Source organism: Centruroides vittatus, unplaced genomic scaffold, assembly GCF_030686945.1.
Source record: "Centruroides vittatus isolate TY-2023 unplaced genomic scaffold, ASM3068694v2 contig_794, whole genome shotgun sequence".
Lineage (NCBI taxonomy): Eukaryota > Metazoa > Arthropoda > Arachnida > Scorpiones > Buthidae > Centruroides > Centruroides vittatus.
In genome coordinates, this window is record NW_027122512.1 from 218,656 (window position 1) to 241,379 (window position 22,724).

General features: G+C 32.6%; 1 protein-coding gene across 1 annotated transcript; it reads right to left on the bottom strand.

Annotated features, from left to right (window-relative positions):
* Window positions 1-3,351: 3,351 nt before the first annotated feature.
* Window positions 3,352-8,059, bottom strand: LOC136981794 (bone morphogenetic protein 1-like). The gene is made up of 12 exons (XM_067278167.1): window positions 7,889-8,059; window positions 7,734-7,822; window positions 7,126-7,249; window positions 6,862-7,040; window positions 6,586-6,798; window positions 5,935-6,150; window positions 5,327-5,443; window positions 5,101-5,243; window positions 4,827-5,025; window positions 4,188-4,313; window positions 3,961-4,124; window positions 3,352-3,739 (listed from the first exon to the last, which is right to left on the bottom strand). The coding sequence occupies exons 1-12, from the start codon at window positions 8,023-8,025 to the stop codon at window positions 3,566-3,568; spliced, it is 1,881 nt and encodes a 626-aa protein (XP_067134268.1). The 5' UTR covers window positions 8,026-8,059; the 3' UTR covers window positions 3,352-3,565.
* Window positions 8,060-22,724: the final 14,665 nt, after the last annotated feature.

Below are 22,724 nucleotides of genomic sequence, written 5' to 3' on the forward strand. Positions count from 1 at the left end.
TCGGATTCCATTTTCTTGGTCTTTGCATCAGAAGGGCAATCTTTTTTTTCGGGCTTCTCGGCGGCTTTGTCCATGATTTATTCGTATTCGTTGCAAAATCTCAACTGAATTAACGTGTTCGAATTTGAAGGCAATTTAACTTGGTCGCGTGCTTACTGTTGTCGTAGTTTTATTTGTCGCCGAAAGAAGCGCTGAGAAAAAAAATAAAAGATTTTTTTTTAATTTTCTGTTTTGAGCTGCATGTTTTATTTTGAACAGCTTATGCGAATGTCTAGAAACATGTTTTTTGCCAATCTGAAATCGTGTCGCTATACCTTTTTGTTGTGTAATGAAGTGAATTGGGATGAGTCCAGTGATTGTCAGGAAGGCATCGGATAATGCTGTGATGTTAGCCCATAATTGAAACGAATTTAGAATTGAGATTATGGGTCTTATGGATATTTTTACATAAAATTTAAAATTAGAACTGAACGTATAATCGGGGTAGGCATTACATTGATTAAAATTAAAACAATACTTCACTGTATTTTCCAAGAAAATATCCCAAGTGAATTGAAACAGTAAATATTTAATTATATATTTATTAATTACATAATTATAAAAAAAGCATGTTGACATGTAACTTAGAACATGAAACAAACGATGCAAAAATTATTTATACAGGAGGTTTCAATTTTTAAATATATTTAAATTATTGAGTTTGTATAAGAAATTAAAATGTTTGGAAGAAAATTTATCTGAGAATGAAAAATAATTAAATAATTTTATTGATCCTGTAACTTTGAAGGTTATTCGCCCAAGGAATGTGTTTATTTCAAACCCACGTTAACACCAATTGCAACAAAAGTCGTATTATGGGGACGGTGATTTGATCATAAATCATAATTTAAAGCTTCTTGCGTGATGCGCTTTTTTACAGCTTGTGCCCTATCCCTTTCTTTACAATCTGCGGATGCAGCTGCCTGTAACAGATCTGTTCTAGTATAACTTGTCTGTGCTAATCACAGATATAAACGCGTATGTACACTGTAAGTAAAACAAATACTAAGTCTGTTTTTGCCGTTATGAATGTATGTAGTAAGCAATATCTATTTTCATGATTACTATTTATCTATCAAACATTTTATTAAACTAGAAAGTAATTACTTACAATCAGATGAAAAATTATCAATAGAAAACTATGTACATCGGTACAAACAAATACAGAACATGAACAGATAAGAAATGAAAAGAAACAATCAATGTCTATAAACTTTAAAATTAAATAATAAAATACATTATTAATATATTATCTATCGTTTAAATCTTCTTTTCTCTTTTCAGATAATTAGAACATACATCTACAAATTAACATTGATTAGAATTATAACACGAGTTGCTGTATTCGAATTCTGATATAATACAGTAACGAATGTCAGTGCGTCACACAGGATATAAACGTCACTTTATACATCATATAAGACGAAGAAAAACTCTATAACGAATGACGTACTCTTATCACATCGTAACAACTGCACATTTGTAGTTGTTATGATGTCACAAGAGACTTCCTGGACGAAGTCTAAATACACTATATTTTATATTGGCTAAATACCGTAGTTATTTCGAAAATATCTTATAGTATACGAGCAATTATTTATTGTGGCATTGCAGCAATGCCGGGCTAATATTTTTAATAATATTTTTTATTTATTTAATTTAAAATATATGCTATCCACCTTAAATTAATAGTTGCTTTTGCCAATATATCATACTTTTCTGTTAAGAACAGAATCGTGCCGGTCATTTATTTATTTCTTTCGAGGAACGAAGATTTGAATTGAAATAACGTGACTTCCGGTTCGCATCGAAAGTTAATCGGGACATATGTAAACCATGTGTGTTTACATATGTCGTTCGACATTCAACTGTCTAACTCCATTTACGAGATTGAGGAAAGACGGACAGTGGGAATTTATAGGTGTACAGTAGGGTTTCTCGTTTCCCGGTCTTTTGCTTGTCCCGGGATTCCGGGATAAAAGTGAACTGTTTTCCGGGATAGAATTAATTACTTTTAATGTATACAAAATACCTTGAAATCAAATAATATAATTATTTTTCATTTTTAAAGTAATTTAATACGTTCGGCAACCTCCAAAATCACATTAATGCAGTTAAGAGAAAACAGATGTTATGTGTTTTTTCACCCGTAGCCTGAAAGATTTCTAGTTCGTTTTCGAGATCGTATTACTTCCTTTGCTCCCTAGTATTCTCGGTTTGTATACCTCGACTGCTTTAAAAGCGGTATTAAGCTTATAGGCTGATAATTCGACAGTTCGTTTGTCTTTAATAATCGGGTTTACGAAGAAAAACTTCATACTTGCAGACTTCGTACTCTTTTGTATCCTTGCCCAATTTGCGAAACCTGGCGTTACGCAGTTATTGAATATACTGGTCATGGTTAAAAATTCATAATAAAATCTTTTTATTATGGTTCGTACTATGAATTGTTAATTTCAAAGCGTAGGACAATAAATAATATCTGTGTGTCATTTAATCCTTTTATTTTCCATTGTCAAAATTGTATCGACCGAAATAACGAGATGGAAATTGATTATATATGTCATGACGTCATTAAGAACCATACAGGTGTCACAAAAGTGAAGTAGTATAGAGAGACACAACAACCTCGGACACCGTTTTGTATACTTCTAGTAAATTTAAATCTTAATTTTTGATTTTTTTGTGTAAATTAATATATAATTTTTTAAAACTGTTTTTCTTTTTAAATTTAAAATTTGTAGCCTGAGAAAGGATTAGATAATACCAATCCGAAATGCATTATTAAATAGACCAGGGGTTCTCAAAGTGGGCGATATTGCCCCCTTGTGGGCGGTGATTAAATCTAGGGGGCGCTGGAGGCAGGGTACTGAACCGTGACCAAAGGCAAAAGTTGGGGTCACTGATGGGTTTGGGGGCGTTCGGTATAACTTTATGGAACAAAGGGGGCGGTGGATCGAAAAAGTTTGACAACCACTGAAATAGACGAACAAAGTGAATTGTTTTAATCTCGGTCTCTATTTATTGAAGATAATAAAGAAAGACGTAATAAAATCTTGTTATTACAAAAAACTTTTACACATTGTTATATCCGTTTCATTTTAATAATATTTTAAATAGTTTACGAATTATTAAAAACTATCATTTATATCAGAGTAATTAATTCATCTTGCTCTTGGGTAACCTGTTAACCTATTCACCAACACAACAAAAAGCATACTCAAATTTTAATTATTTAAATTATCTTTAACTAGTTTTCTAGTTAATAAACGAAAAGTATAATTTATCTAACAGTTAAAAACAAGACAAATATTTATGCGGAAATCATTTATTTAAAATATCTCAATTTACAATTATTTAAAATTGGCATAAAGCAAATAAAATTATCATTTTAATTATAGCTTAACAATTAAAACTAAAATAAGATAAAATAGGAATTATACCAAATAATTATTATTGAAATGTAACAAAATGGATATGAGTTTAAAGCTTCTATTTATATTACAATATTAAAAGAATAAATCGCTTAGACTGGTATCAAAAGTATTTGAAATCCCTTTCTGTCGGTGTTCTCCTTCGAAATAAATCGGATTTGCAAGTCGGATCTAGTCACGAAATTTCCGGTTTGATCGTTTGCCGAACCACAAAATACTTTTTTGGTCCGTGGTGCTTGAACTATTATTTGATCCAAACAATTATCCTGTTAATTTGAAAAGATTTATTATAAAATAGTTTGGTACGGATGGTAAAATAATGCTCATATTAAAACCATTAGAATTGATTGTGAGAATTGAAAAAGAAAATCCATTGGGTAAGGTAAAACCATATACCCAATGGACTTTCTTGGTACCGGGCCATTTGGCCTGCTGGACTCATCTGTACAGCAAAGCCATAACAAGTGTAATTTATATTAGTTCATACCTCTGATCCATTAATATCGATATTAAAGACAGTTAACTTAAAATTTTCTTCAAGAATATTCCAAGTGCAGTCTGTGTTACTTGGATAAGGATTTGGATACAAAGGACTCTCAATCACGACCCTCTCGCCCTTTGGTACGGTTCCTCCACAAGAATTCATGAATTCTGAAAGGTAAAGTATCGTTAAAAGTACTTTTAAAACTTTTCTGAGCATAAAAATTTGCATACTTTCGCACTGGTTTGTACTGTTAACCCAAATGCGATTCGGTGAACATTCGCAGCGGTAACTTCCCATTGTATTTACACAAATATCGTTACATCCTCCTCGATCTGGCAACTGGCATTCGTCGATTTCTGCAAAATTTCAGTTTTAATTTTAAAAAAAATCTATAAAATACTAAATAATCTAGCAGGTATAATATATATTTTCAAACAGGTCATCCTTGCAACTTCCAAACATTCCACTCTTAAGATTTGATCACATCTATTGAAGGTTTAGGTCTTATTCGCCATTTGTAACTTCTCATGTATAAATAAATAAAATTTTAAATGCGTAGTAAACAATGTGTCTATTGTACTTTCATCTTCTGCAGGAAGGTTTAGTGCAAATTATAACAAACAGACTTAATTTCTTTTTAGTGGTTGTAGCTGCATAAATTATAGATTAACACTAATAACTTCTCTAAAACTTAGAATATTGTTTACAGCAGGAATATATCACAAAACTTAGACAATTGTCAAATATTTTTTCATAAAAATAATATAAAATAAATTTAGCTTTTATTTAGTGAAATCTAATTAAAAATGACAAATCTCTAATTTCATCTTCCCAATAAAATTAACGCTAGAAGATTAAATTATTTTTACCTTTTACAAAATTGGCTGAAAATTTATTTTTTTTATTTCTGTTTTTCGATACGTAAGTGACAGTTAGTTTGTTGTCGGTTGATACGATAACACCGGGCGCTTTATTACCACACACTTTATCCAGGATTACTCTACCGGAATCGATGTCGCCATCGATAACTTCGATGTAGTCAGACTGGCAATCTTCATCGTCATTAATCTGTTAAGAAGAATTTCATGTTAAATCCTCTTGAATGTACACGGGAGATCAATTTCTAAGTTATATTTTTCTCACGTAAAATGTCTCAAAACTTAAGACGACTTGGCCTATGGGAACCTCCAGCACCCATTGACATATTGAATCGTATGGATAAGGATTGTCGTAGTTTGGATTTTGCAATCTGCCGTAATCTCCTTTAAGGGTTCCGTTGCAAACAACTACAAATAAAATGAGTTATGGATTTATTAAAAATTGCATTAAATCATTTGCAGTGAAATATTAAATCACGATATACGTCTACCTCTGTACGTTAGAGAGAACTCTTCAGTTCCGGAGTTTGAAGACTTGTACGTAATCAAGAGATTGTTTCTTCCTGTTTTATAATAAGTTCTGTTTTTTCTTTTTCCACAAACACGATCTAATATTAAATAGCATAAGACAAGTTAGTCGATTTTGAAAGTGTAATAAGTAATGGTGAAAAACATGTTTTAATTTAAATAGCTGATAGTATTTTACATGTATAAAAACACACAAAAGAAATAAAATATTTTCACATTTCCGCCATGTATAATTTTCAGTACCCGGCTGATTGAACATGGCGGAACTGTGAAGACATTTTACTTTCCTCCATATGTTGTTAACTTTTTAAATAACATAGTTAAAACTAATATTATCTGTATAGGTTTGCAGAAATCATACTTTATATTATAATACGATGACATTTAAATAATTTGTCTTAATACGATTTGTATATTAATTAATTAATATATTATTTGAAGTGGCAGAAATCGGTCTTGTTGTAGAACATCTCGACATAACTATTTTTAATCGTGTGATAAACGTAATTATTTCCTTGAATGTTTAAATGCATCAAGCCTTAAACACTTGTACATAAACATATAAAGTTACCTATTACAGGTGATTTGGACGTGTATCCATCTTGAAATTTCAAGTAGCTAGAGGAGCATCCATTGGTTTCGGGTATGTTAACCTTCTCGACGTAAAATTGTATAAATTCACCCGGATCTCTTTTTATAAACCATTGACAAGAGCCTTTACGTGATGTCAGACTATTGGCAGACATCTCTATTTTATCGATTTTCCTCTTCAGTTTAACGTAACAATCTGTTAATAAAATTAAATTTTAGTCATCTTTTTGAATACTCTCGCTTGTTGTCTTGGGTAATGCTTTCTGATACAGCTCAAGTTTGCCTGATTGCACAGATTTATCACAGCTTTTAGGTTATGTGATGGAACTGAGTCAGAAAACAATTAAAAAGACACGCTTTGTTCGTATTGAAAATACATTCCGAACTCAGTTCCTGATCAGTGGAAACTCTAAGTATAGATAAATTCATTGTGTACAATTAAGTTTTTACTTTGTGTTATTGCATTTTCAGTGGTATCAGAGCGTGTATTTTTAAACTTCATCTCTGACTCCGTTTCATCATCATTTAACCTACAAGTTGTGATAAGTCTGTGCACTCAGCCGAATTCGAGCTACATCAAGAGGTAATTTTTACATTTTTAAGAGAGTAAACATTAAAGTAGTGTATTTACCTGGGCATTTATACAGTTCATTTGCAGCAGCGATGTCTGTTTTACTTAGTTTCTTGTTGCTTTCTTTTAATGATATACTTTTATTTAACGCTTGCATACTTTCCTTTCCTGATTTAGTGTAGGAGTTGTAATGCATAATGCTGTTGAAATCGTAGGAAAATCCTAGAGTATCCGCTTCACCGCTACTTAATTTCTTGTACTGCGATTCCTTTCCTGTATAAAAAATACAAATAAATAAAAGCATCCGTTCAACTTTTATGTCATAAATAAAGTTACCTTTGTCTATATTTTCATACAGAACATTGATAAAGTTATCACGATCCGGACGACTTTGTTCGTGATAAAATCCTATCGTGTGTCCCATTTCGTGCAATATTGAACGGACGTGATAACATACTTTTTGGTGTAAAACAATGGGCTGTTTTTCGAATACTTTTCCTAATGTTGAGCAGCAACTGAAACCATCAACAAACTATTGAGATTTCACGAAACTTTATCTGTGTCTTATCGCCTGAAAATTAAAAATCGACAATTTCTTACACACAGTCGCCGACGTCTGTAAATATTACTCGAAATTTATGACTGGGTTCTGCTGGCACAAATTTAATACACGTATTTGATTCCCACATATCCATTGATTGTAGGATCATCTTTATATACTTTTCTGCAAGATATAAAAATGTAAATATGCATAATATATCTAAAAATCGAAAAAAGAAATATATTACCCTGGCCATGAATAATCTATTAACACTTGTTCGTTACGTTAACAACGAACTACGTGATTCGAAACGTAATTCTATTCGATTAGATACGTCATGGGAGATCTACTTCATTACTACGCGCATTAAGTCAAAAAATACGTTATATAATAAGGTAAAACTTTTTAAAGTACGTCAACTAGAAACTTTCCACGTATGAAACCATACAAAAGTGAAATTAACTCAGTAACTAAGATTCAAAAAACGAACAAATTGAACATACGTTTTCTCTCGTTGTTATCTTTACTTAATCACGCGCGTGTTTTACTACTTACAGAATATTACAAAAATTATTTTATTAATTTTTATGTTTTTTATTTAATAAATAGTTTATTTATTTAAATTATTTAAATCTGAAGTGAAATATTAAAAATCTTTAAAACTTACCACTGTAATTTCCATTTATTTCGTAAGGTAAAACAGCATCATCCCAAAGTTTCTTCGGATCCTTTGTTACTATTCTTTTCGAAATTTTTCTAAAAAGTTTTTAAAAGTTCAAATAAACTAATTAATACACTGAAAGATTTCTACGAAATATTTACCTTTGATGAAAGTTTTCGGTATCTTTTTCCTGTGGAATTTCCGAAAGACTCTTTGCAGAAGTGAAAAGAATGGACAAATTCGTGAATATGAATAAACTAATTAATATCTTCATCGTGCGATAGAAATGTTCATTCATATTCACTCGTTACGAAAAGTGAAATGTGATGTTGAAAGTTGATGTCGATAAAACGATAAAAAGTAAAATTTCTCGGAAAAGTTTGTTTATGTGGAAATGATATACTTGCAGAAAGGATGTAATTAGTAGTAATTAGCTTCTTATCGCTCTTATCAGATATAAGTTCATTATAAAATTTACGGAAGAACTTATTTAGATAAAAAGTATTTTAATTAAAAATTATAGAAATATAGTAGACCCTTGCCCACTAATTTTTCAGTGGATATAAATAGAAAAACCACTGGTAGTTAGTCGCGGGTTCGCATTTTACTAATGGGTTGAAACTTGAGGTTCGAGGTGTTTTTTTCATGTGTTCAACATATAAACAGGAAACAGTTCCTCGTGAAAGTCATCCCACGAAACATCACCCTTTGGCGAATCGCCGAAGTGAGACGTTGCTTCACACCATTGCTCTAATCCAAATTCATGATAAAACCTGTGTAACGGGCTAGTTTCAATTACGCATTATATTTAATTTTGGTGATTTTATAAAAAGACCTCTCGGGCAATTTTTCTTACTCGGTGTTCCACTATAGTGGAACACCGAGTAAGAAAAGTAAGTTTGAAATTGAACACGTCGCTAGTATCTTTATCAATGACGTCACGAATCCTGTCACCAATGTGGTCACACTTTTATAATCCTGCAACTCTCTTATTATTTGAAACATAAAAATCGTGACTTGTGTGGTATTTATTGCCTTCATATTATACAACCGAGGAGATGCATGATATTTTAACAAATACAGTGAACCTTATTTAAATTTAACTTATTTAACTACCTGATCGTTGTAGCGACTTAAATCACTTCATATGTGCAATCATTCTGTTAAATTAAATAAATTTAGGTCAATTCTGTTAAAACTTCTATCGCAGATTTTACTTTTAATACTGTTCAAGACAATCTCATAAAGGTTAAAGGTTGTGTTCGAGACTGTTAAAAGTGTAATCTCTGTTATTTGGATAAATATTTATAAATCAAAGACTAGCAATCACGACTCTTGTCGCGACTGCTAGTAATTTGAACATTTCATCCATTACTTTCTGTGATGTTATACAGCAGGGGTGGCCAGACATTTTAAAACTTGAGCCATATATTCAAAACAGAATTCGTTGAAGAGCCGCATATACATACATATATATATATATATATATATTTTTCCACAGCTAAAGACAAATTTGGTCAGTTTTTATATAGTAAAATAAACAGTACTAACACAATTTTGAAAAAATCACATTGATACATAAAGCTTTAAAAGATTGCACCACTATTAAAAATAATAACAATAAATCGACTGACTAACGCAAAAAAAAATACAAAACGAAATCATTTAATATTTAGTCTTTACTAGTTGAAGGATGAATTTGTAAATTGGAAACTGAGTTTGAATAATTTGGTGTGTAATTTGTAACGGCACTTCTGAGCAATTCATTTAAATGGGAATTGGTAAGCTGCGAACGAAATTTCAATTTAAAAAATTTCATATTAGAATATAAAGATTCAACTTCATACATTGACCCAAATAATGATAACAGTCGACATGCTGCATTTTTTAAATGACCATAATTATAATTATTTTTTCTATCAATGTTTTTACGTATTATGTTCTTTAATATATATTACATTTATTTTTTAATAAATAATGTATAACGCTACCATATTTTCACTTTTTTATTTCAAACACTATACTATTTATTTTATATTATCCAGGAATCATACATTAAAAATAATAAAAGCAAAATTAAAAAAATATAAACAAATTTGGTATAAATTTAAGTATCTTGCAGTGAGCCACAAGTATACTAGAAAAGTCGCATGTGGCTCAAAAGCCACAGTTTGACCACCGTGGTTATACAGTATCAGTACATCCATTAATATAGCATTACCATTCGGTGATTTCTGCAAAATTATAATAGATACCTGCAGCAAACGACAGCAGAAACTCGTCTACAAATACGTTTAGCTTGGTTTATTTGTATACGGCAATGTGACACGTGGGCGATCTACCTCCCGGGAGGACTTCCTAGGGGAAACATCTTTATTTAGGTGTTACTAACGTGAAAAAAGCCAGAAAACTCCACGTGGCCAGCCCGTCGGCCAGGCGCTAATCCACGAACACCAGTGGCCTACTTTATCCAGTTGGCCACTGCTGGAATCATGTACAAATAGGGTTTCTATAAGTTCAAAACCAGAAATCGGGACATTGTGATAAAAATTGACAGATACCCAGCATTGGGTAGGTAGCAGCTACATGCACGACACCTATCATCTAGCTGCCCATTTTTAGTTGTCCATTTTAAAATACAGATAGGAGTAACATTTTGTAAAAATAAACAAATCAGAACATTTCAAGAAAATTTTTCCAATGGAAACAATATTCCAAATAAGGAAAATTCCAAAACACCGGGACGTCTGTCAACCTAATCTACAAAGAAACTAACTACCATAAAACTAAGTGTTTCGAATTATAATTTATACCTCATTACTTAATCAAAAACATATGATTCCTAAATTCAGCTTTCATCTGTTGCCGTAAGTCTGGAGTGTGCATTTGTGTGTTATGAAATCATCGTTTTCAAAATAACAATCTATGATGGTGAAGAAAAGGAAACAATCATTATTTGACAATATTTTCATACTCTTGCAGCAGTTGCATCCGATTTTATAAATTATCCAAAAGTGTCTGGTTGCAGATTGAAGAAGCGTATTCGTCTGACTTTACTTTCTCGAATTCCAAGAGTGATGAGAATGCACGCCATATTGAATTTAAAAACTATAAAAAATACAAATACAAGCAGATACGGTAAATATAAAATGTAATCTATATATATAATCGAAACGAGTTGTTGATGATGATGATGATAATAATAATAATAATAATAAGAATAATAATAATAACTCTCCCATGGTCACCACCTAATCGTGGTGGGAAAGCCCAGTAATTTTACTGATCCATAGGGCAATGCAGGCTGGAGCACAAGCTCCTGGTAGGGACACCCATGCCAGTAAGGTCTATGGGGAGAAATGAAGCTAAGAGTGACCACACACCCACATTCTGTAGAGATATGTATCATGGTAGTAACCAGATCTAAATGTGATACCGGCTCGGACGTCGCCCGGGTTAACAAGGTCCGCGTTCGTGAGTTAGGCAGAGGCTCACGTTCGAAAAATAGGCCACAGTCTCCCTTGGTTACCGGTGGCGAAAGCAGCACCGGCCCAAGCATGGCTACTGCAATGCCCTCAACAGATGTGAGGAACCAACCCAGCCTTGGTGTTTCTGTGGCAATGCATCCACAGACCACAAAGGCTGGAAAACCACGCCAACGGATGAAATGGACAGTAGAAATGAACGAGTTTATCATCCGTACTTACTACACGATCACAAAACTCGAAACAAACATGACAGCATACAGACAACAACTATACCATAGATTCACACAACAATATCCTCATCTCACTGTCACCGAACAAAGGTTGTTGATCAAAAAAGAACAATTATACACAACAACCTTATTCCACAAACAACACTTGAACTTATCAAACAACAGGTTGCTGATCAAATACATCAACAGACAGAAACATCTAACATTAATGAAGATCATGTGACCTGTCAGGATAATCCAGTAACAAGCATTGATAATAACACACATACAACAATTACCACTAATGATATTACAGACACTTCTTCATCCATCACATAGACATGGATTTAGTTAATATGCTCTCACTTATATTTCAGGAAACACTCACTAAATATACAGGCACAGATCCCACACAACGACCACGAATACCAAAAATCAACACGTCGAAGGAAGTAGGAAAAACACTAAATTATGTAAACACTCACTTACTACCACACTACATTCATTCAATTTCTACACTCTCAGACATTCATACATTAGTTTATGCTGAGGCAGTCACAGTAGTGACACAACATGGACTGAAAGTACAATCACAGACAAATACACAAAAAACACAATTCTATCACAAGCCTGCCTGGCAGAGAAGAATAGAAACACAAATAAATGACATTAGACAGCAATTAGGCAGGCTGACACAATACACTAAATACAACATAACACCCAAATTAAGGAAACAGCTCAAAAACATTTTCAAGAAAATAAAAACACACACAAAACACGAACATCACAACACACGCATTACAGAATACATTGATACACTAAAACAAAAACTTGCTGCCAAAGCAAGTTGACTCAAACGATACAAAACGTGTACACTACGAAAACAACAAAATAAATTATTTACAAACAATGAAAAACTCTTTTACAGACAAATTAATAACAAAGCAAACACTGATACACAGCACAGTGGCACACCAACAGAAGAAGAACTCACAACTTATTGGTCTTCTCTTTGGTCCAGTGCTGTCACGCACAATGCTGATGCAGGCTGGATCGAGGAGGAGAACAGAAACTTGCACAACATACCAACTATGCCCTGTGCTGAAATAAACATACATGATTTCCTGATTTTGTCGAAACCGTGTTGTGTTTGATTAGTGTGTACAGGCACGATGAAGTGACGTTTATTTTTTCAACACTAGGCTAGTTGAATCTTTATTTAGTTAGTTAATCTTTATTTAGTTAATCTAACTAAATAAAGATTCAACTAGCCTAGTGTTGAAAAAATAAACGTCACTTCATCGTGCCTGTACACACTAACTAAATAAAGATTCAACTAGCCTAGTGTTGAAAAAATAAACGTCACTTCATCGTGCCTGTACACACTATACATGATTTCCAATACACTGTTAACAGAACACACAACTGGAAGACACCTGGTGTAGACAGCATTCACAATTTCTGGTACAAAAAGTTTACATCACTGCACCAGGAACTAGCTAAACACCTAACACACACCATCATCAATCCACAAGACATGCCAAATTTTCTTACTCAGGGCATCACCTACATGAAACCTAAAAACAACAATACCAAAAACCCCACACAATACAGACCAATTACATGTCTTCCAACACTCTACAAATTATTGACATCCTGTATCGCAAACAAAATATACAAACATATTGAAGAACACGACATTCTAACGGAACAACAAAAAGGTTGCCGTAGAAATCACAAGGGATGCAAAGAACAGTTACTCATAGATTCAGTCATTCTACGGCAAGCACACAAACAACACAGAAACATACACATGGCATATACAGACGACAGAAAAGCATTCGACAGCGTTCCACACAGTTGGCTGCTACGTATTTTACACATGTACAAAATACATCCATCACTCATTGCATTCTTTCAAAACACTATGCAGCACTAAAGAACAACACTACATCTCAGGATTAGTAACACTTCCATACAAACAAACCAAATTTTTATTAGGCGAGGAATTTTTCAAGGAGATTCCTTGAGTCCTCTCTGGTTCTGCTTAGCCCTGAACCCATTATCCAACATGTTAAACAACACGCAATATGGTTACAATATCAGACACGAAAAAACAACACAGTTTACACTGTCACATCTCATGTACATGGATGACATAAAACTATAATGCATCCACACAAAAACAACTTCATCAACTCCTACAAATCACACATTCATACACCAAGAACATACAAATGGAATTTGGCCTAGATAAATGCAAAACACTTCACATAGAAAAAGGAATCCTGAAGAAAGAAGATTTTGCACTTGGAAATGGAGACATTATTAAATCGATGGAAGAGGGCGAGTTCTACAAGTATTTAGGATTCCAACAGGCCAAACTAACAGAACATGCACAAATAAAGCAAAGGTTAATTAACGAATACCAAAGCAGGTTAAATGCTATTCTCAAAACACAGTTAAATGCAAAACACACAGTTAAAGCAATAAACACATATGTCATCCCAGTACTCACATATTCTTTTGGAGTTATACATTGGACTCACACAGATCTTGAGTAACTCCAAAGGAAAACAAGATCAGGATCAGGTCATAAATACTAAAAACTACAGAAAACACATACTCAAAGATACAACACTCACAAATGACACATGCAGAAAATGTCACGTCATGCCAGAAACTATACAACACATCACCTCTGGTTGCAAGCTCTTGGCACAAACAGATTATTTACACAGACATAATCAAGTAGCAAATATAATACACCAAGAGCTTGCAAGGAAACACAAATTAGTAGACATCCACAAACCATACTACAAATACATTCCACAGACAGTATTGGAAAACAACACGCACAAAATGTACTATGACAGAGCCATAATCACAGATAAAACAATTTACCACAACAGACCAGACATCACACTCATTCACAAACACAATAAAATCACATACATTATAGACATATCCATTCCAAACACTCACAATATACAAAACGAATGCACTGAAAAAATTAGCAAGTACACAGAACTCGCTCAGGAAATAAGGCATCTGTGGAGGATGGATAGGGTGCTTATTGTACCTGTTGTTCTCTCTTCTACAGGTGTCATACCACACACACTACACAAAAGCCTGGGCACATTACAATTGAATAGAAACACATACATCACACTACAGAAGGCCACTATATTGAATACATGTCATATTGTGAGAAAATTCCTGAATACAGACACACACACTGATACACTGCTTTAATTTCTGTTTTGGTTACTATGCCTTGACTTTGGTCCGGCATAGTACACAGCCACCGGTGTTAACCGAGTATATCTCACTTAACACAATAATAATAATAATAATAATCAGCGCAGAGCCAAAACGATTAGGAGTTGAAAGTTGAAATTTAGTACACAGTTAGGGTACGTCACGAGAACGCACACTAAGAAGGGATTTTTTGAAATTCCTCCCCACGGGGGAGGGACGGAATTAAGTCTTAACATTTCCATCAACAATGGAAATGTTAAGTAACAATGTAAGTGTTAAGTAACAATGGAAGTGTCAACAATAGAAGCGTTAAGAATGGAAGAGTCAACAGTAAAAGTGTTACGTAACAATGGAAATGTTAAGAGCACAAACGGTTAGGAATTGAAAGTTGAAATTTCGTACATAGTTAGGGTACATCACGATCAATTTCAAAATATTCCTCCTTAGTGTGCGTTCGCACACTAAGGAAAGATTTTTAGAAATTCCTCCCCACGGGGGAGAGGGACAGGATTAAGTCTTAACACTTCAATCAACGATGGAAGTGTTACGTAACAATGGAAGTGTTAAAAGAAAGCAACGTGCGAGATGCAAATGCAGTTTTTTTTTCGTTTTTGCGGGAAATCGAACATATTTTTAGACCTATCTACAAATTCTGTAATTAGTCTGGAAACAGGGAGGACCCAATTCTTGCATTCTGTGAAAACGGGTAAGGTTGACTGTAACGTAATAATCTTCATTTTCGCTAAAACGGTTAGGAGTTAAAAGTTGAAATTTGGTACACAGTTAGGGTACCAGATTTAAGTACCAGAGTGTTAAGTAACAATGACGATGTTAAGTAACAGTGGAAAACGAGAGAAAGCGACGTGCAAGATTTACGGCCGCTTGAAAAAAGAATAAATAAATAAAGTAATATGTTGGAACATGATCAATTTTCAAATTTAAACAGATTAGTTCGGTTTCTCTCGACCTTCCTTCTTTATAATATTCGATGAAAATCGAAGGATATAATCAGAACACGTCGTGAATATCGAATAATATTAGAACATTCGATTTTCAAATTCGACCTTTCTTTAGAAATATTTAGTTTGTTGATGAAATTGCTCTTTTTTTTGTAACTATAATGTAATAATCTTAATCTTCGCTATCGTTACTTTTGCCCGAGCAACGCCGGGCCTACCTGCTAGTATATAAATAAATGTCTGAAGTTCAGCAATGGCCTTTAATAAAATTATTATAATATGAAACTGAAAATGCTAACGCAAATGCTATTTTATGCGAATAAAAATGGTTATAATGTTTAGCTATAACAATTTTCCATCTACTTAGGTTTAATGATATAATAAACACTATTATAACTGTTTATTAAAAGGGAATGCTTTGTTATAATAGCATTTCCTTTTAGCCAGTACTTTAGTTTTATTGAGTAAGCTTTTAACATGTTTATTCAGAGTGATTCTAAATCGAATGCAAACAAGGAATTTATTTAACGATATTATTGTAATTAGTCAGCAAAAACAAATTAAGTAATCACAGAAGGGTATTCATTTGCTTGTATCATACATGAGCATGACACTTGCGCTTACTTTTCGCATAAATTTGTAGAATATTCGTTTTAAGATTAAAAATTTCTGAAACTTTCTGCAAAATAAATTCGAATATGGAAGATGGAAGCTGCATGAATTGTTTCCTGAGGCCCTGTTGGACAGCAGCTCTTATTTACGGATTAGACTACTTCCAGATGTGTTTTTGCAAACAACCAAATTATGTACTTAGGATTGAAAAATTAAGAAAGAACTACATTCGGTTTGTTCAGGTTATTTTATGGCAATATACTATAATTTTGCTATGGCAAAACTTACCTGGTGTGAGAAAATATGCATTGTGTCAAGGGTTATCTGACGTATTCAGGACTGATGCTCAAATAATGAACATTACATCGTTAATTATATTTATGACTTACACAATCTGCCTGACATCTGCCAATAAAACAAAAGTCCATCTGATTAAGATGCTTCGAAACAAATATTTTTCTCACAAACTTATTATTAAAAGTAACGCTCTGCTGAGAATGGCGTCCTTTCTGGTTTCTCTAATTGTTATATTTTTAATTATTACTTTTCAAGTTATTATTCTGGTTGTTTACTATCCTGCGTTGGAAAAGAGACAAATGTTTCGACTCGAAGCACTTTTTTGTACAGTTGAGATTGGATTTTCGACAGCTTTAATTACAGGAGGAATAGCGTATGTTTTGCTGTTAGCAGCTGTTTTTGCATTTGTTCTTAATAAAGAGTTTGAAGAACTTTTGAGTGAATTATGCGAAATAAGAAGAAGCGACAAAAGTCTGAAAACAAAATTACAGAAATTCATGATCCACCATCAAGATCTGTGGATTTTTATAAATCAGTTTAACACCAAATTGAAATTTACTTCATCAGTTATGTATTTCGGAGTAATTTCTGGAACCAGTTTTTTGTATTGCGAATTCTTGTATCTGGAAATGGACGACGTGTTTAGAATGTATATTTCAGCTATGATGATCCTTCTTACATTTGTCTCTATTATAAATGCCTGTTTCCTGTGCTGCATCGCATTTACGGTATTTATTGATTATGCTTAAACTATTATTATTTATTACTTTCTCTGTTTATTTATTTTTCTTTCGCAGATGCAGAATGGATTTCAAGACATTCGGCAATTCGTAATTTGCGATTTGGAATTGATACAAAAGCTTAAAGTAAAGTTTATCGTGATTCTAATCTTAATAATTGGGAAGTTGGATTTAATAAATTCAATGTTAAATACGAATTTTTTCTTTAGATATTGAATTTTATGAAAAGATTTGGAAAAGTGTCCTTGTGTCTCTCGATTGGAGGTTTTTTCTGCGTTAATAAGCGGATTCCTCTGAAGGTAGCTTTTTTATCAACTCTTACAATTTTATTTACAAATTAAGTTAAACAGTAATATTTATTTTGTTTTATTTCAGATGGCGAAAACATTGCATTCCGTGTTTTCGGGACTTTTAAAGTTGAAGAATGTATCAAATAATAGACACGATTGCCATCATATTTTCACCGGCAACCGTTCTTATTTAAAATAGAAATGTATCATTTTCACTGTTTTCTATCATGCAACAAGTGAAACTGTTATTACTCGCAACGATAGTTGATTAAACTTTATTTTAATTGTTTTTGCTTAACAAATAATGAAAATTGCAAGACAGTAGTTGGCACTGACAGTATAGAATCCGTGTCAATTTACTTATTTTTTTCTTCAGACAAACTTATTACAAGTTAACTAGAGTTTTAGCTTTGACGCAAATACAATAACTTGTCTTCACTAATCATAGCCCACCAGCGACCGAGTGCATGAAATCACTATACACTAGTAATTAACCGTGTGCTCGCGCACAATGTGTAAATCTGGCAATTTAAAAGGAAATATTTCTTAATTTCAATTTGAAGCATTATTGTTTGTATTTCAGGTAGTTTTTACAAATAAAATACAAATTTTAGTAGATGTATAAGTTATTTAATATATTTAAAGAAAATTAAATCTATTTACAATACTTATAGTATACGAAAAAATTTACATGTCGAGACATAAGTAACAGATATTTGTATTTAATAATGTGATTAATTGTCATAAAATCTTAATCCTGGAAAATAATAAATAAAAAACATGAGTATGCCAGCAAAAACGAAACAAAAAAAATCATGCGTGTTAAACAGAATAAGAAACCATTTGATGGAAATCAGTAATGACACTACACTCGTGTCGATAGAATTCTGACTTTCTTGTTGTGATTAATTTTCCATTCTCTAATAAATTTAATATTTCGGGATTAATTTTATCTGTTTATTCATTTAAGATCTCACGATGTGGCTATTAATGAATCTGAGGAAATGAAAAGTGTTTTCGGCACGTCCGTGTTTGTATATTTTTGTGCAACCGAAATGTCTGAATTTACAAATTTCTGAAATTTGTGAACCGAGACATTATAGTAGCATTACCTGGCGAGCAAAGAGCCACAATCATTGCAAATTTGTCTTTGGATTATCAAAAATACAGATAACATTACTTGAGAATAAATGAATGACTCGACATTTCTATAGTTTTCTTTATTAAAAAAAGAAAGAATTATTTTAACTTTGAAAACTTAAAGTAATCTCGTTTCTAATGAATATTATTTTAATAAAATAATTTTTTCTGAAACATTTTAATCCGATTAATGTTTTTACGTAACGCCTGACGTAAAAATATGACGGAATCGTAATACGTCACGCGTTATTAACAATACACTTATACAGTAGAGAGTCATTTATCCGAACACCGGTTATCCGAAACGTCGGTTATTCGAACGCTTTCCAGTCGGACTGTGTCGTGCTGAATCGAACTTTTTTATACTAGATTTACTTCTAAAGTATAATTTTTATGTTTATATTTCTCAATATATTTATTTTGTTTGTACAAAATATAGATATAATTTTTAACGATACAATAGCCTCGATGATTATTATAAAAATTTTCGTTAGGCTTAAAATCGACGAAAATTCAACACGAAGCGACACGCAACGGAGAAAAATTTCAACATCGGACATGTTAATATATTTTTTCGTACATAATCGGTTATCCGAACAACCCCAGTCCTAATTGATTCGGATAACGACTTTCTACTGTACCTTGCAATTTTTAAATCTTGCGTGTTATTAACAATGCAGTTACGCGAGTTTCGAATCTCGTCGATTCATCTTTTATTTGAGCGCCACGCAAGTCTTGATTACTCACCCCCTCACATTGTTCAGCTTATATGTTTGGACGTGTCGCGCAGAATCGACGCATAGGTACAATTTATTTTGCGTTTGTCAGGATAGACTCGCGCAGGAACACAATTCCCGCCTTTTTTAAACTGGTAACGGTCGCCGTTACAAAAAAGACGGTTGAGGAAGCGTCCGTTGGATTGTGAATGCGTATTCGCCGATTGGTCGTCAGACTGTCGCACCACCTGCGGACCTGCGATAAAGCTACGAACATTGGGAATCGCTGATTGGTCGACCGAGATTGATCGAGAATCGCTAATTTTATGAAGCCTTCTACATCAAAGTAACTTCGGTTTACGATTTTAATAATATAATTTGTTACACATATGTATTATCCAAGATTTTATTAAACATTTTTTTCTAAATTATTGTTTTCTTTACTCTCCAGCCCCAATTAAAAATAATTTGTATGTATTTATATGTGAAATTATACCCCTACTTACGCGAATTCGACTTACGCGGTTATCGCTATGTCCCACTTATCGCGTAAGTTCGTGGTATTACTGTATATGCTAACAATATGTGACGAATCGTTATAATGTATTTTTGGCTTTTTTATTGTAGGTGGCCATTGTTAAGCATAAATTTGTTTGAAAGTTCCGCGTTTCTTTCAGATTTTTCGCGAATACATTGCAATTAAGTAAACTTCATTCATGTACTGGAGGCAGAAAGGGCTCTCTGTGTCGCCTTTCTCATAGGCCCGCTCCAGTAAAGAGATGGAATCTCCTGTCAGCCTTTTTGCTCAAGTTACTCTTTACTGTTCATTTTTTACTCAAACTAACTTTTTATGTTCCGCATCTTTAAGGTCCACTCGGTTGAAGACAAAAGATGGTGAGGCTGAGAGGGCTTCCTATGAACCGTTTCTTTAAGACCCGCTCGAGTAAAGGGGCCGACCGGAGAAGAAGAAGGCTTTCTGTGTCCAGCTTTATTAAATCCCGCGCAGGCGAGTATTGTTTGTTTGTTTGTTTGTTTGTTTTTGGTTAATGAGGTTCGGTATGAGATTGAACTAAATTTTGTAATTCTAATGTGCATTTTATTACGACCTGGTGTATTTTTAGTTTTCTGTCTTTCTTTATTACTAGTTGTTGTAGTATTGCATCTCTTAGTTTAGATAACACGGTGAGTTTCGAATAGCTGAATTTGGAGTATTCAGAGGTAATTATAAATATTTTTATTGTGCGAATTGGATGAACTCGACTGGAGAAGTGATGTTGGTCACTTGTGGAGTAGGATTCTGTCCAACTCTGGGTAGAACTCTAAAGCAGCCACATCCATGTGGTGAGTTTTGAGTTGTGTTCGTCTGCAAATGACAAATGGCAGGCGAAGAGCTGCTTGTTCCATTTTATCCATTTGACCGCTCTGGACCTCTTTCTTATGTTGTTTGATGTGGAAAACCCAAAGTGTGTTCGAGTTTCGTTGAAAAAGTCAAGTACAAAATCAAATTTAAATTTATTATAAATTGCTGATAAGTAATTTACAATGTCCCTTCGGTGATTTGTTAAATAAATTCTATTATATTAACTCCAGGTTTTCTGACAGAGTCGTTATTGACCCTTCAGGGGTCGATGAAAGTTTGTATATATAGCACATGATATTGAATGGGTCAGGTCGACAGAAAAAAAAAACTTTTTAAAAAAAGTTAATTAAAATATATGCCATATACTTATCAAACACTTCAAAAATCTTAATTATACGTTTTCGTGAAACATTAATGATTATCTTTAGAATCATAAGTTAACGACACGAGCCGTTGAGTTTATTGTAATAAAGGCAAGCATTATTACCAGGCGATCTATTGTAAGAAGTAGAAGGAACTTGCCTGTTTCATTTGCTTAATCCTTAAAATGCAAATAATTTCATCGGGTTTAAAACTATAAGTAAGAAAACTTACTGTAATTTAAACGTATTTTACAGATTAAGCAAATATCTTACGTGTTTCATTCGTAAATAGCTTATAGTATGTATCTGTGTTTGAATATTGTGTCTATATAATAATTGCACCTAATTATATTTCAGGGTTGTTAAAAAAACTTTCTATACTTTAATTTATTTTAAAATTACAAAACGCTTAACTTTGAGGGTGGAAATGTGTTTTTTTTTTAAAAAAAAAAAGAAAAACTGTAAATGCTAAGAAGGAGTAAAATTCTCATTAAGACGAACCTACTCGAGAGTTCAAGTTATTATTAATTTCTATTTTGATTTCATTTATTTCTCTTTCTGGCAATTTTATGTTGTTGCACACACATGATGTAACAAGTAAGTGTGGTATTATTTCTAATATTTGGACCATTAAAATCTGGGCCATCATGGAGAGTTATGAGTTCTTATGGAATTTCTGTATTTGTTTTGTTCAATACTAGATTATCTCTCTATTTTTTTAATTTTTGTAAATTGTCGGTACACAAACTTTTTATTTAGCCTTTTAATTTTATTATATTTATATTTTTCTAATCTCATCTGTTCTACTTTTCCTAAACTTCTGTCTTGTTTAATGCCAAGTTTTTTTCAATTTGTTTTTCCTTCTCTTAATATTAATATATTTATATTTAATTGCATTTAATTTTTAATTTTTTTAAATTTATAGGGTTATAAAGATTGATTTTTTTTCTTTCTCTATTACTTTCTTCTTTTTAAAGTTCATTATATAAATTTTTTATGGTGATGTGAACTGCCGTTTCAACGTATACAATTGATTACTATTGCTTATTTTGATAAGATTATATTATATATATTGATATATTATTGCTTATTCAGAATAAGCAATAATTAGTTATTTATTAAATCCAAAAAATTTTTTAAATGTTTTTATAAGTTTCTATTTCTTCCTTTCTAACTTAACAGTTGAGCTCCTTAAATAGCAATTTTGAAATTTCTAACATTTAATAATTTACAACATTTCAATTTATAAAGATATAACAGACACGTATTTAATTATACAGGGTTTTTTTCTGAGACAATGAAATAACTTAATTGGATCTCATCATTTTGGGAGAAAGGTATAGACAAATGTTTTAGGGTTTCGAAAGGCCAATCAACTGGTGACATTGAATGTGACCTTGACCTTGACCTTCGAGGTCATTTGAGAGTCAAGTCTGTTTTTTCAATGGGAACGCATATTTTTGACCCCGGCAATGGAAAGAGTGGAAAATTTCACAACCAGATATACCTTTGACCTTTAGGTGTAGGTCAAAGGTCAAGATTATTTTAAGGTTTAAATTATGA

Coding starts and splice junctions, on each gene's coding strand:
- LOC136981794 (XM_067278167.1), bottom strand. CDS start 8,025: ATGAATGAACATTTCTATCGCACGATGAAGATATTAATTAGTTTATTC. Junction 6,799..6,861: donor GTATGAAAATATAGACAAAG/GTAACTTTATTT, acceptor TTTTTTATACAG/GAAAGGAATCGCAGTACAAG. Junction 4,314..4,826: donor TTCAGCCAATTTTGTAAAAG/GTAAAAATAATT, acceptor GAAATTTTGCAG/AAATCGACGAATGCCAGTTG.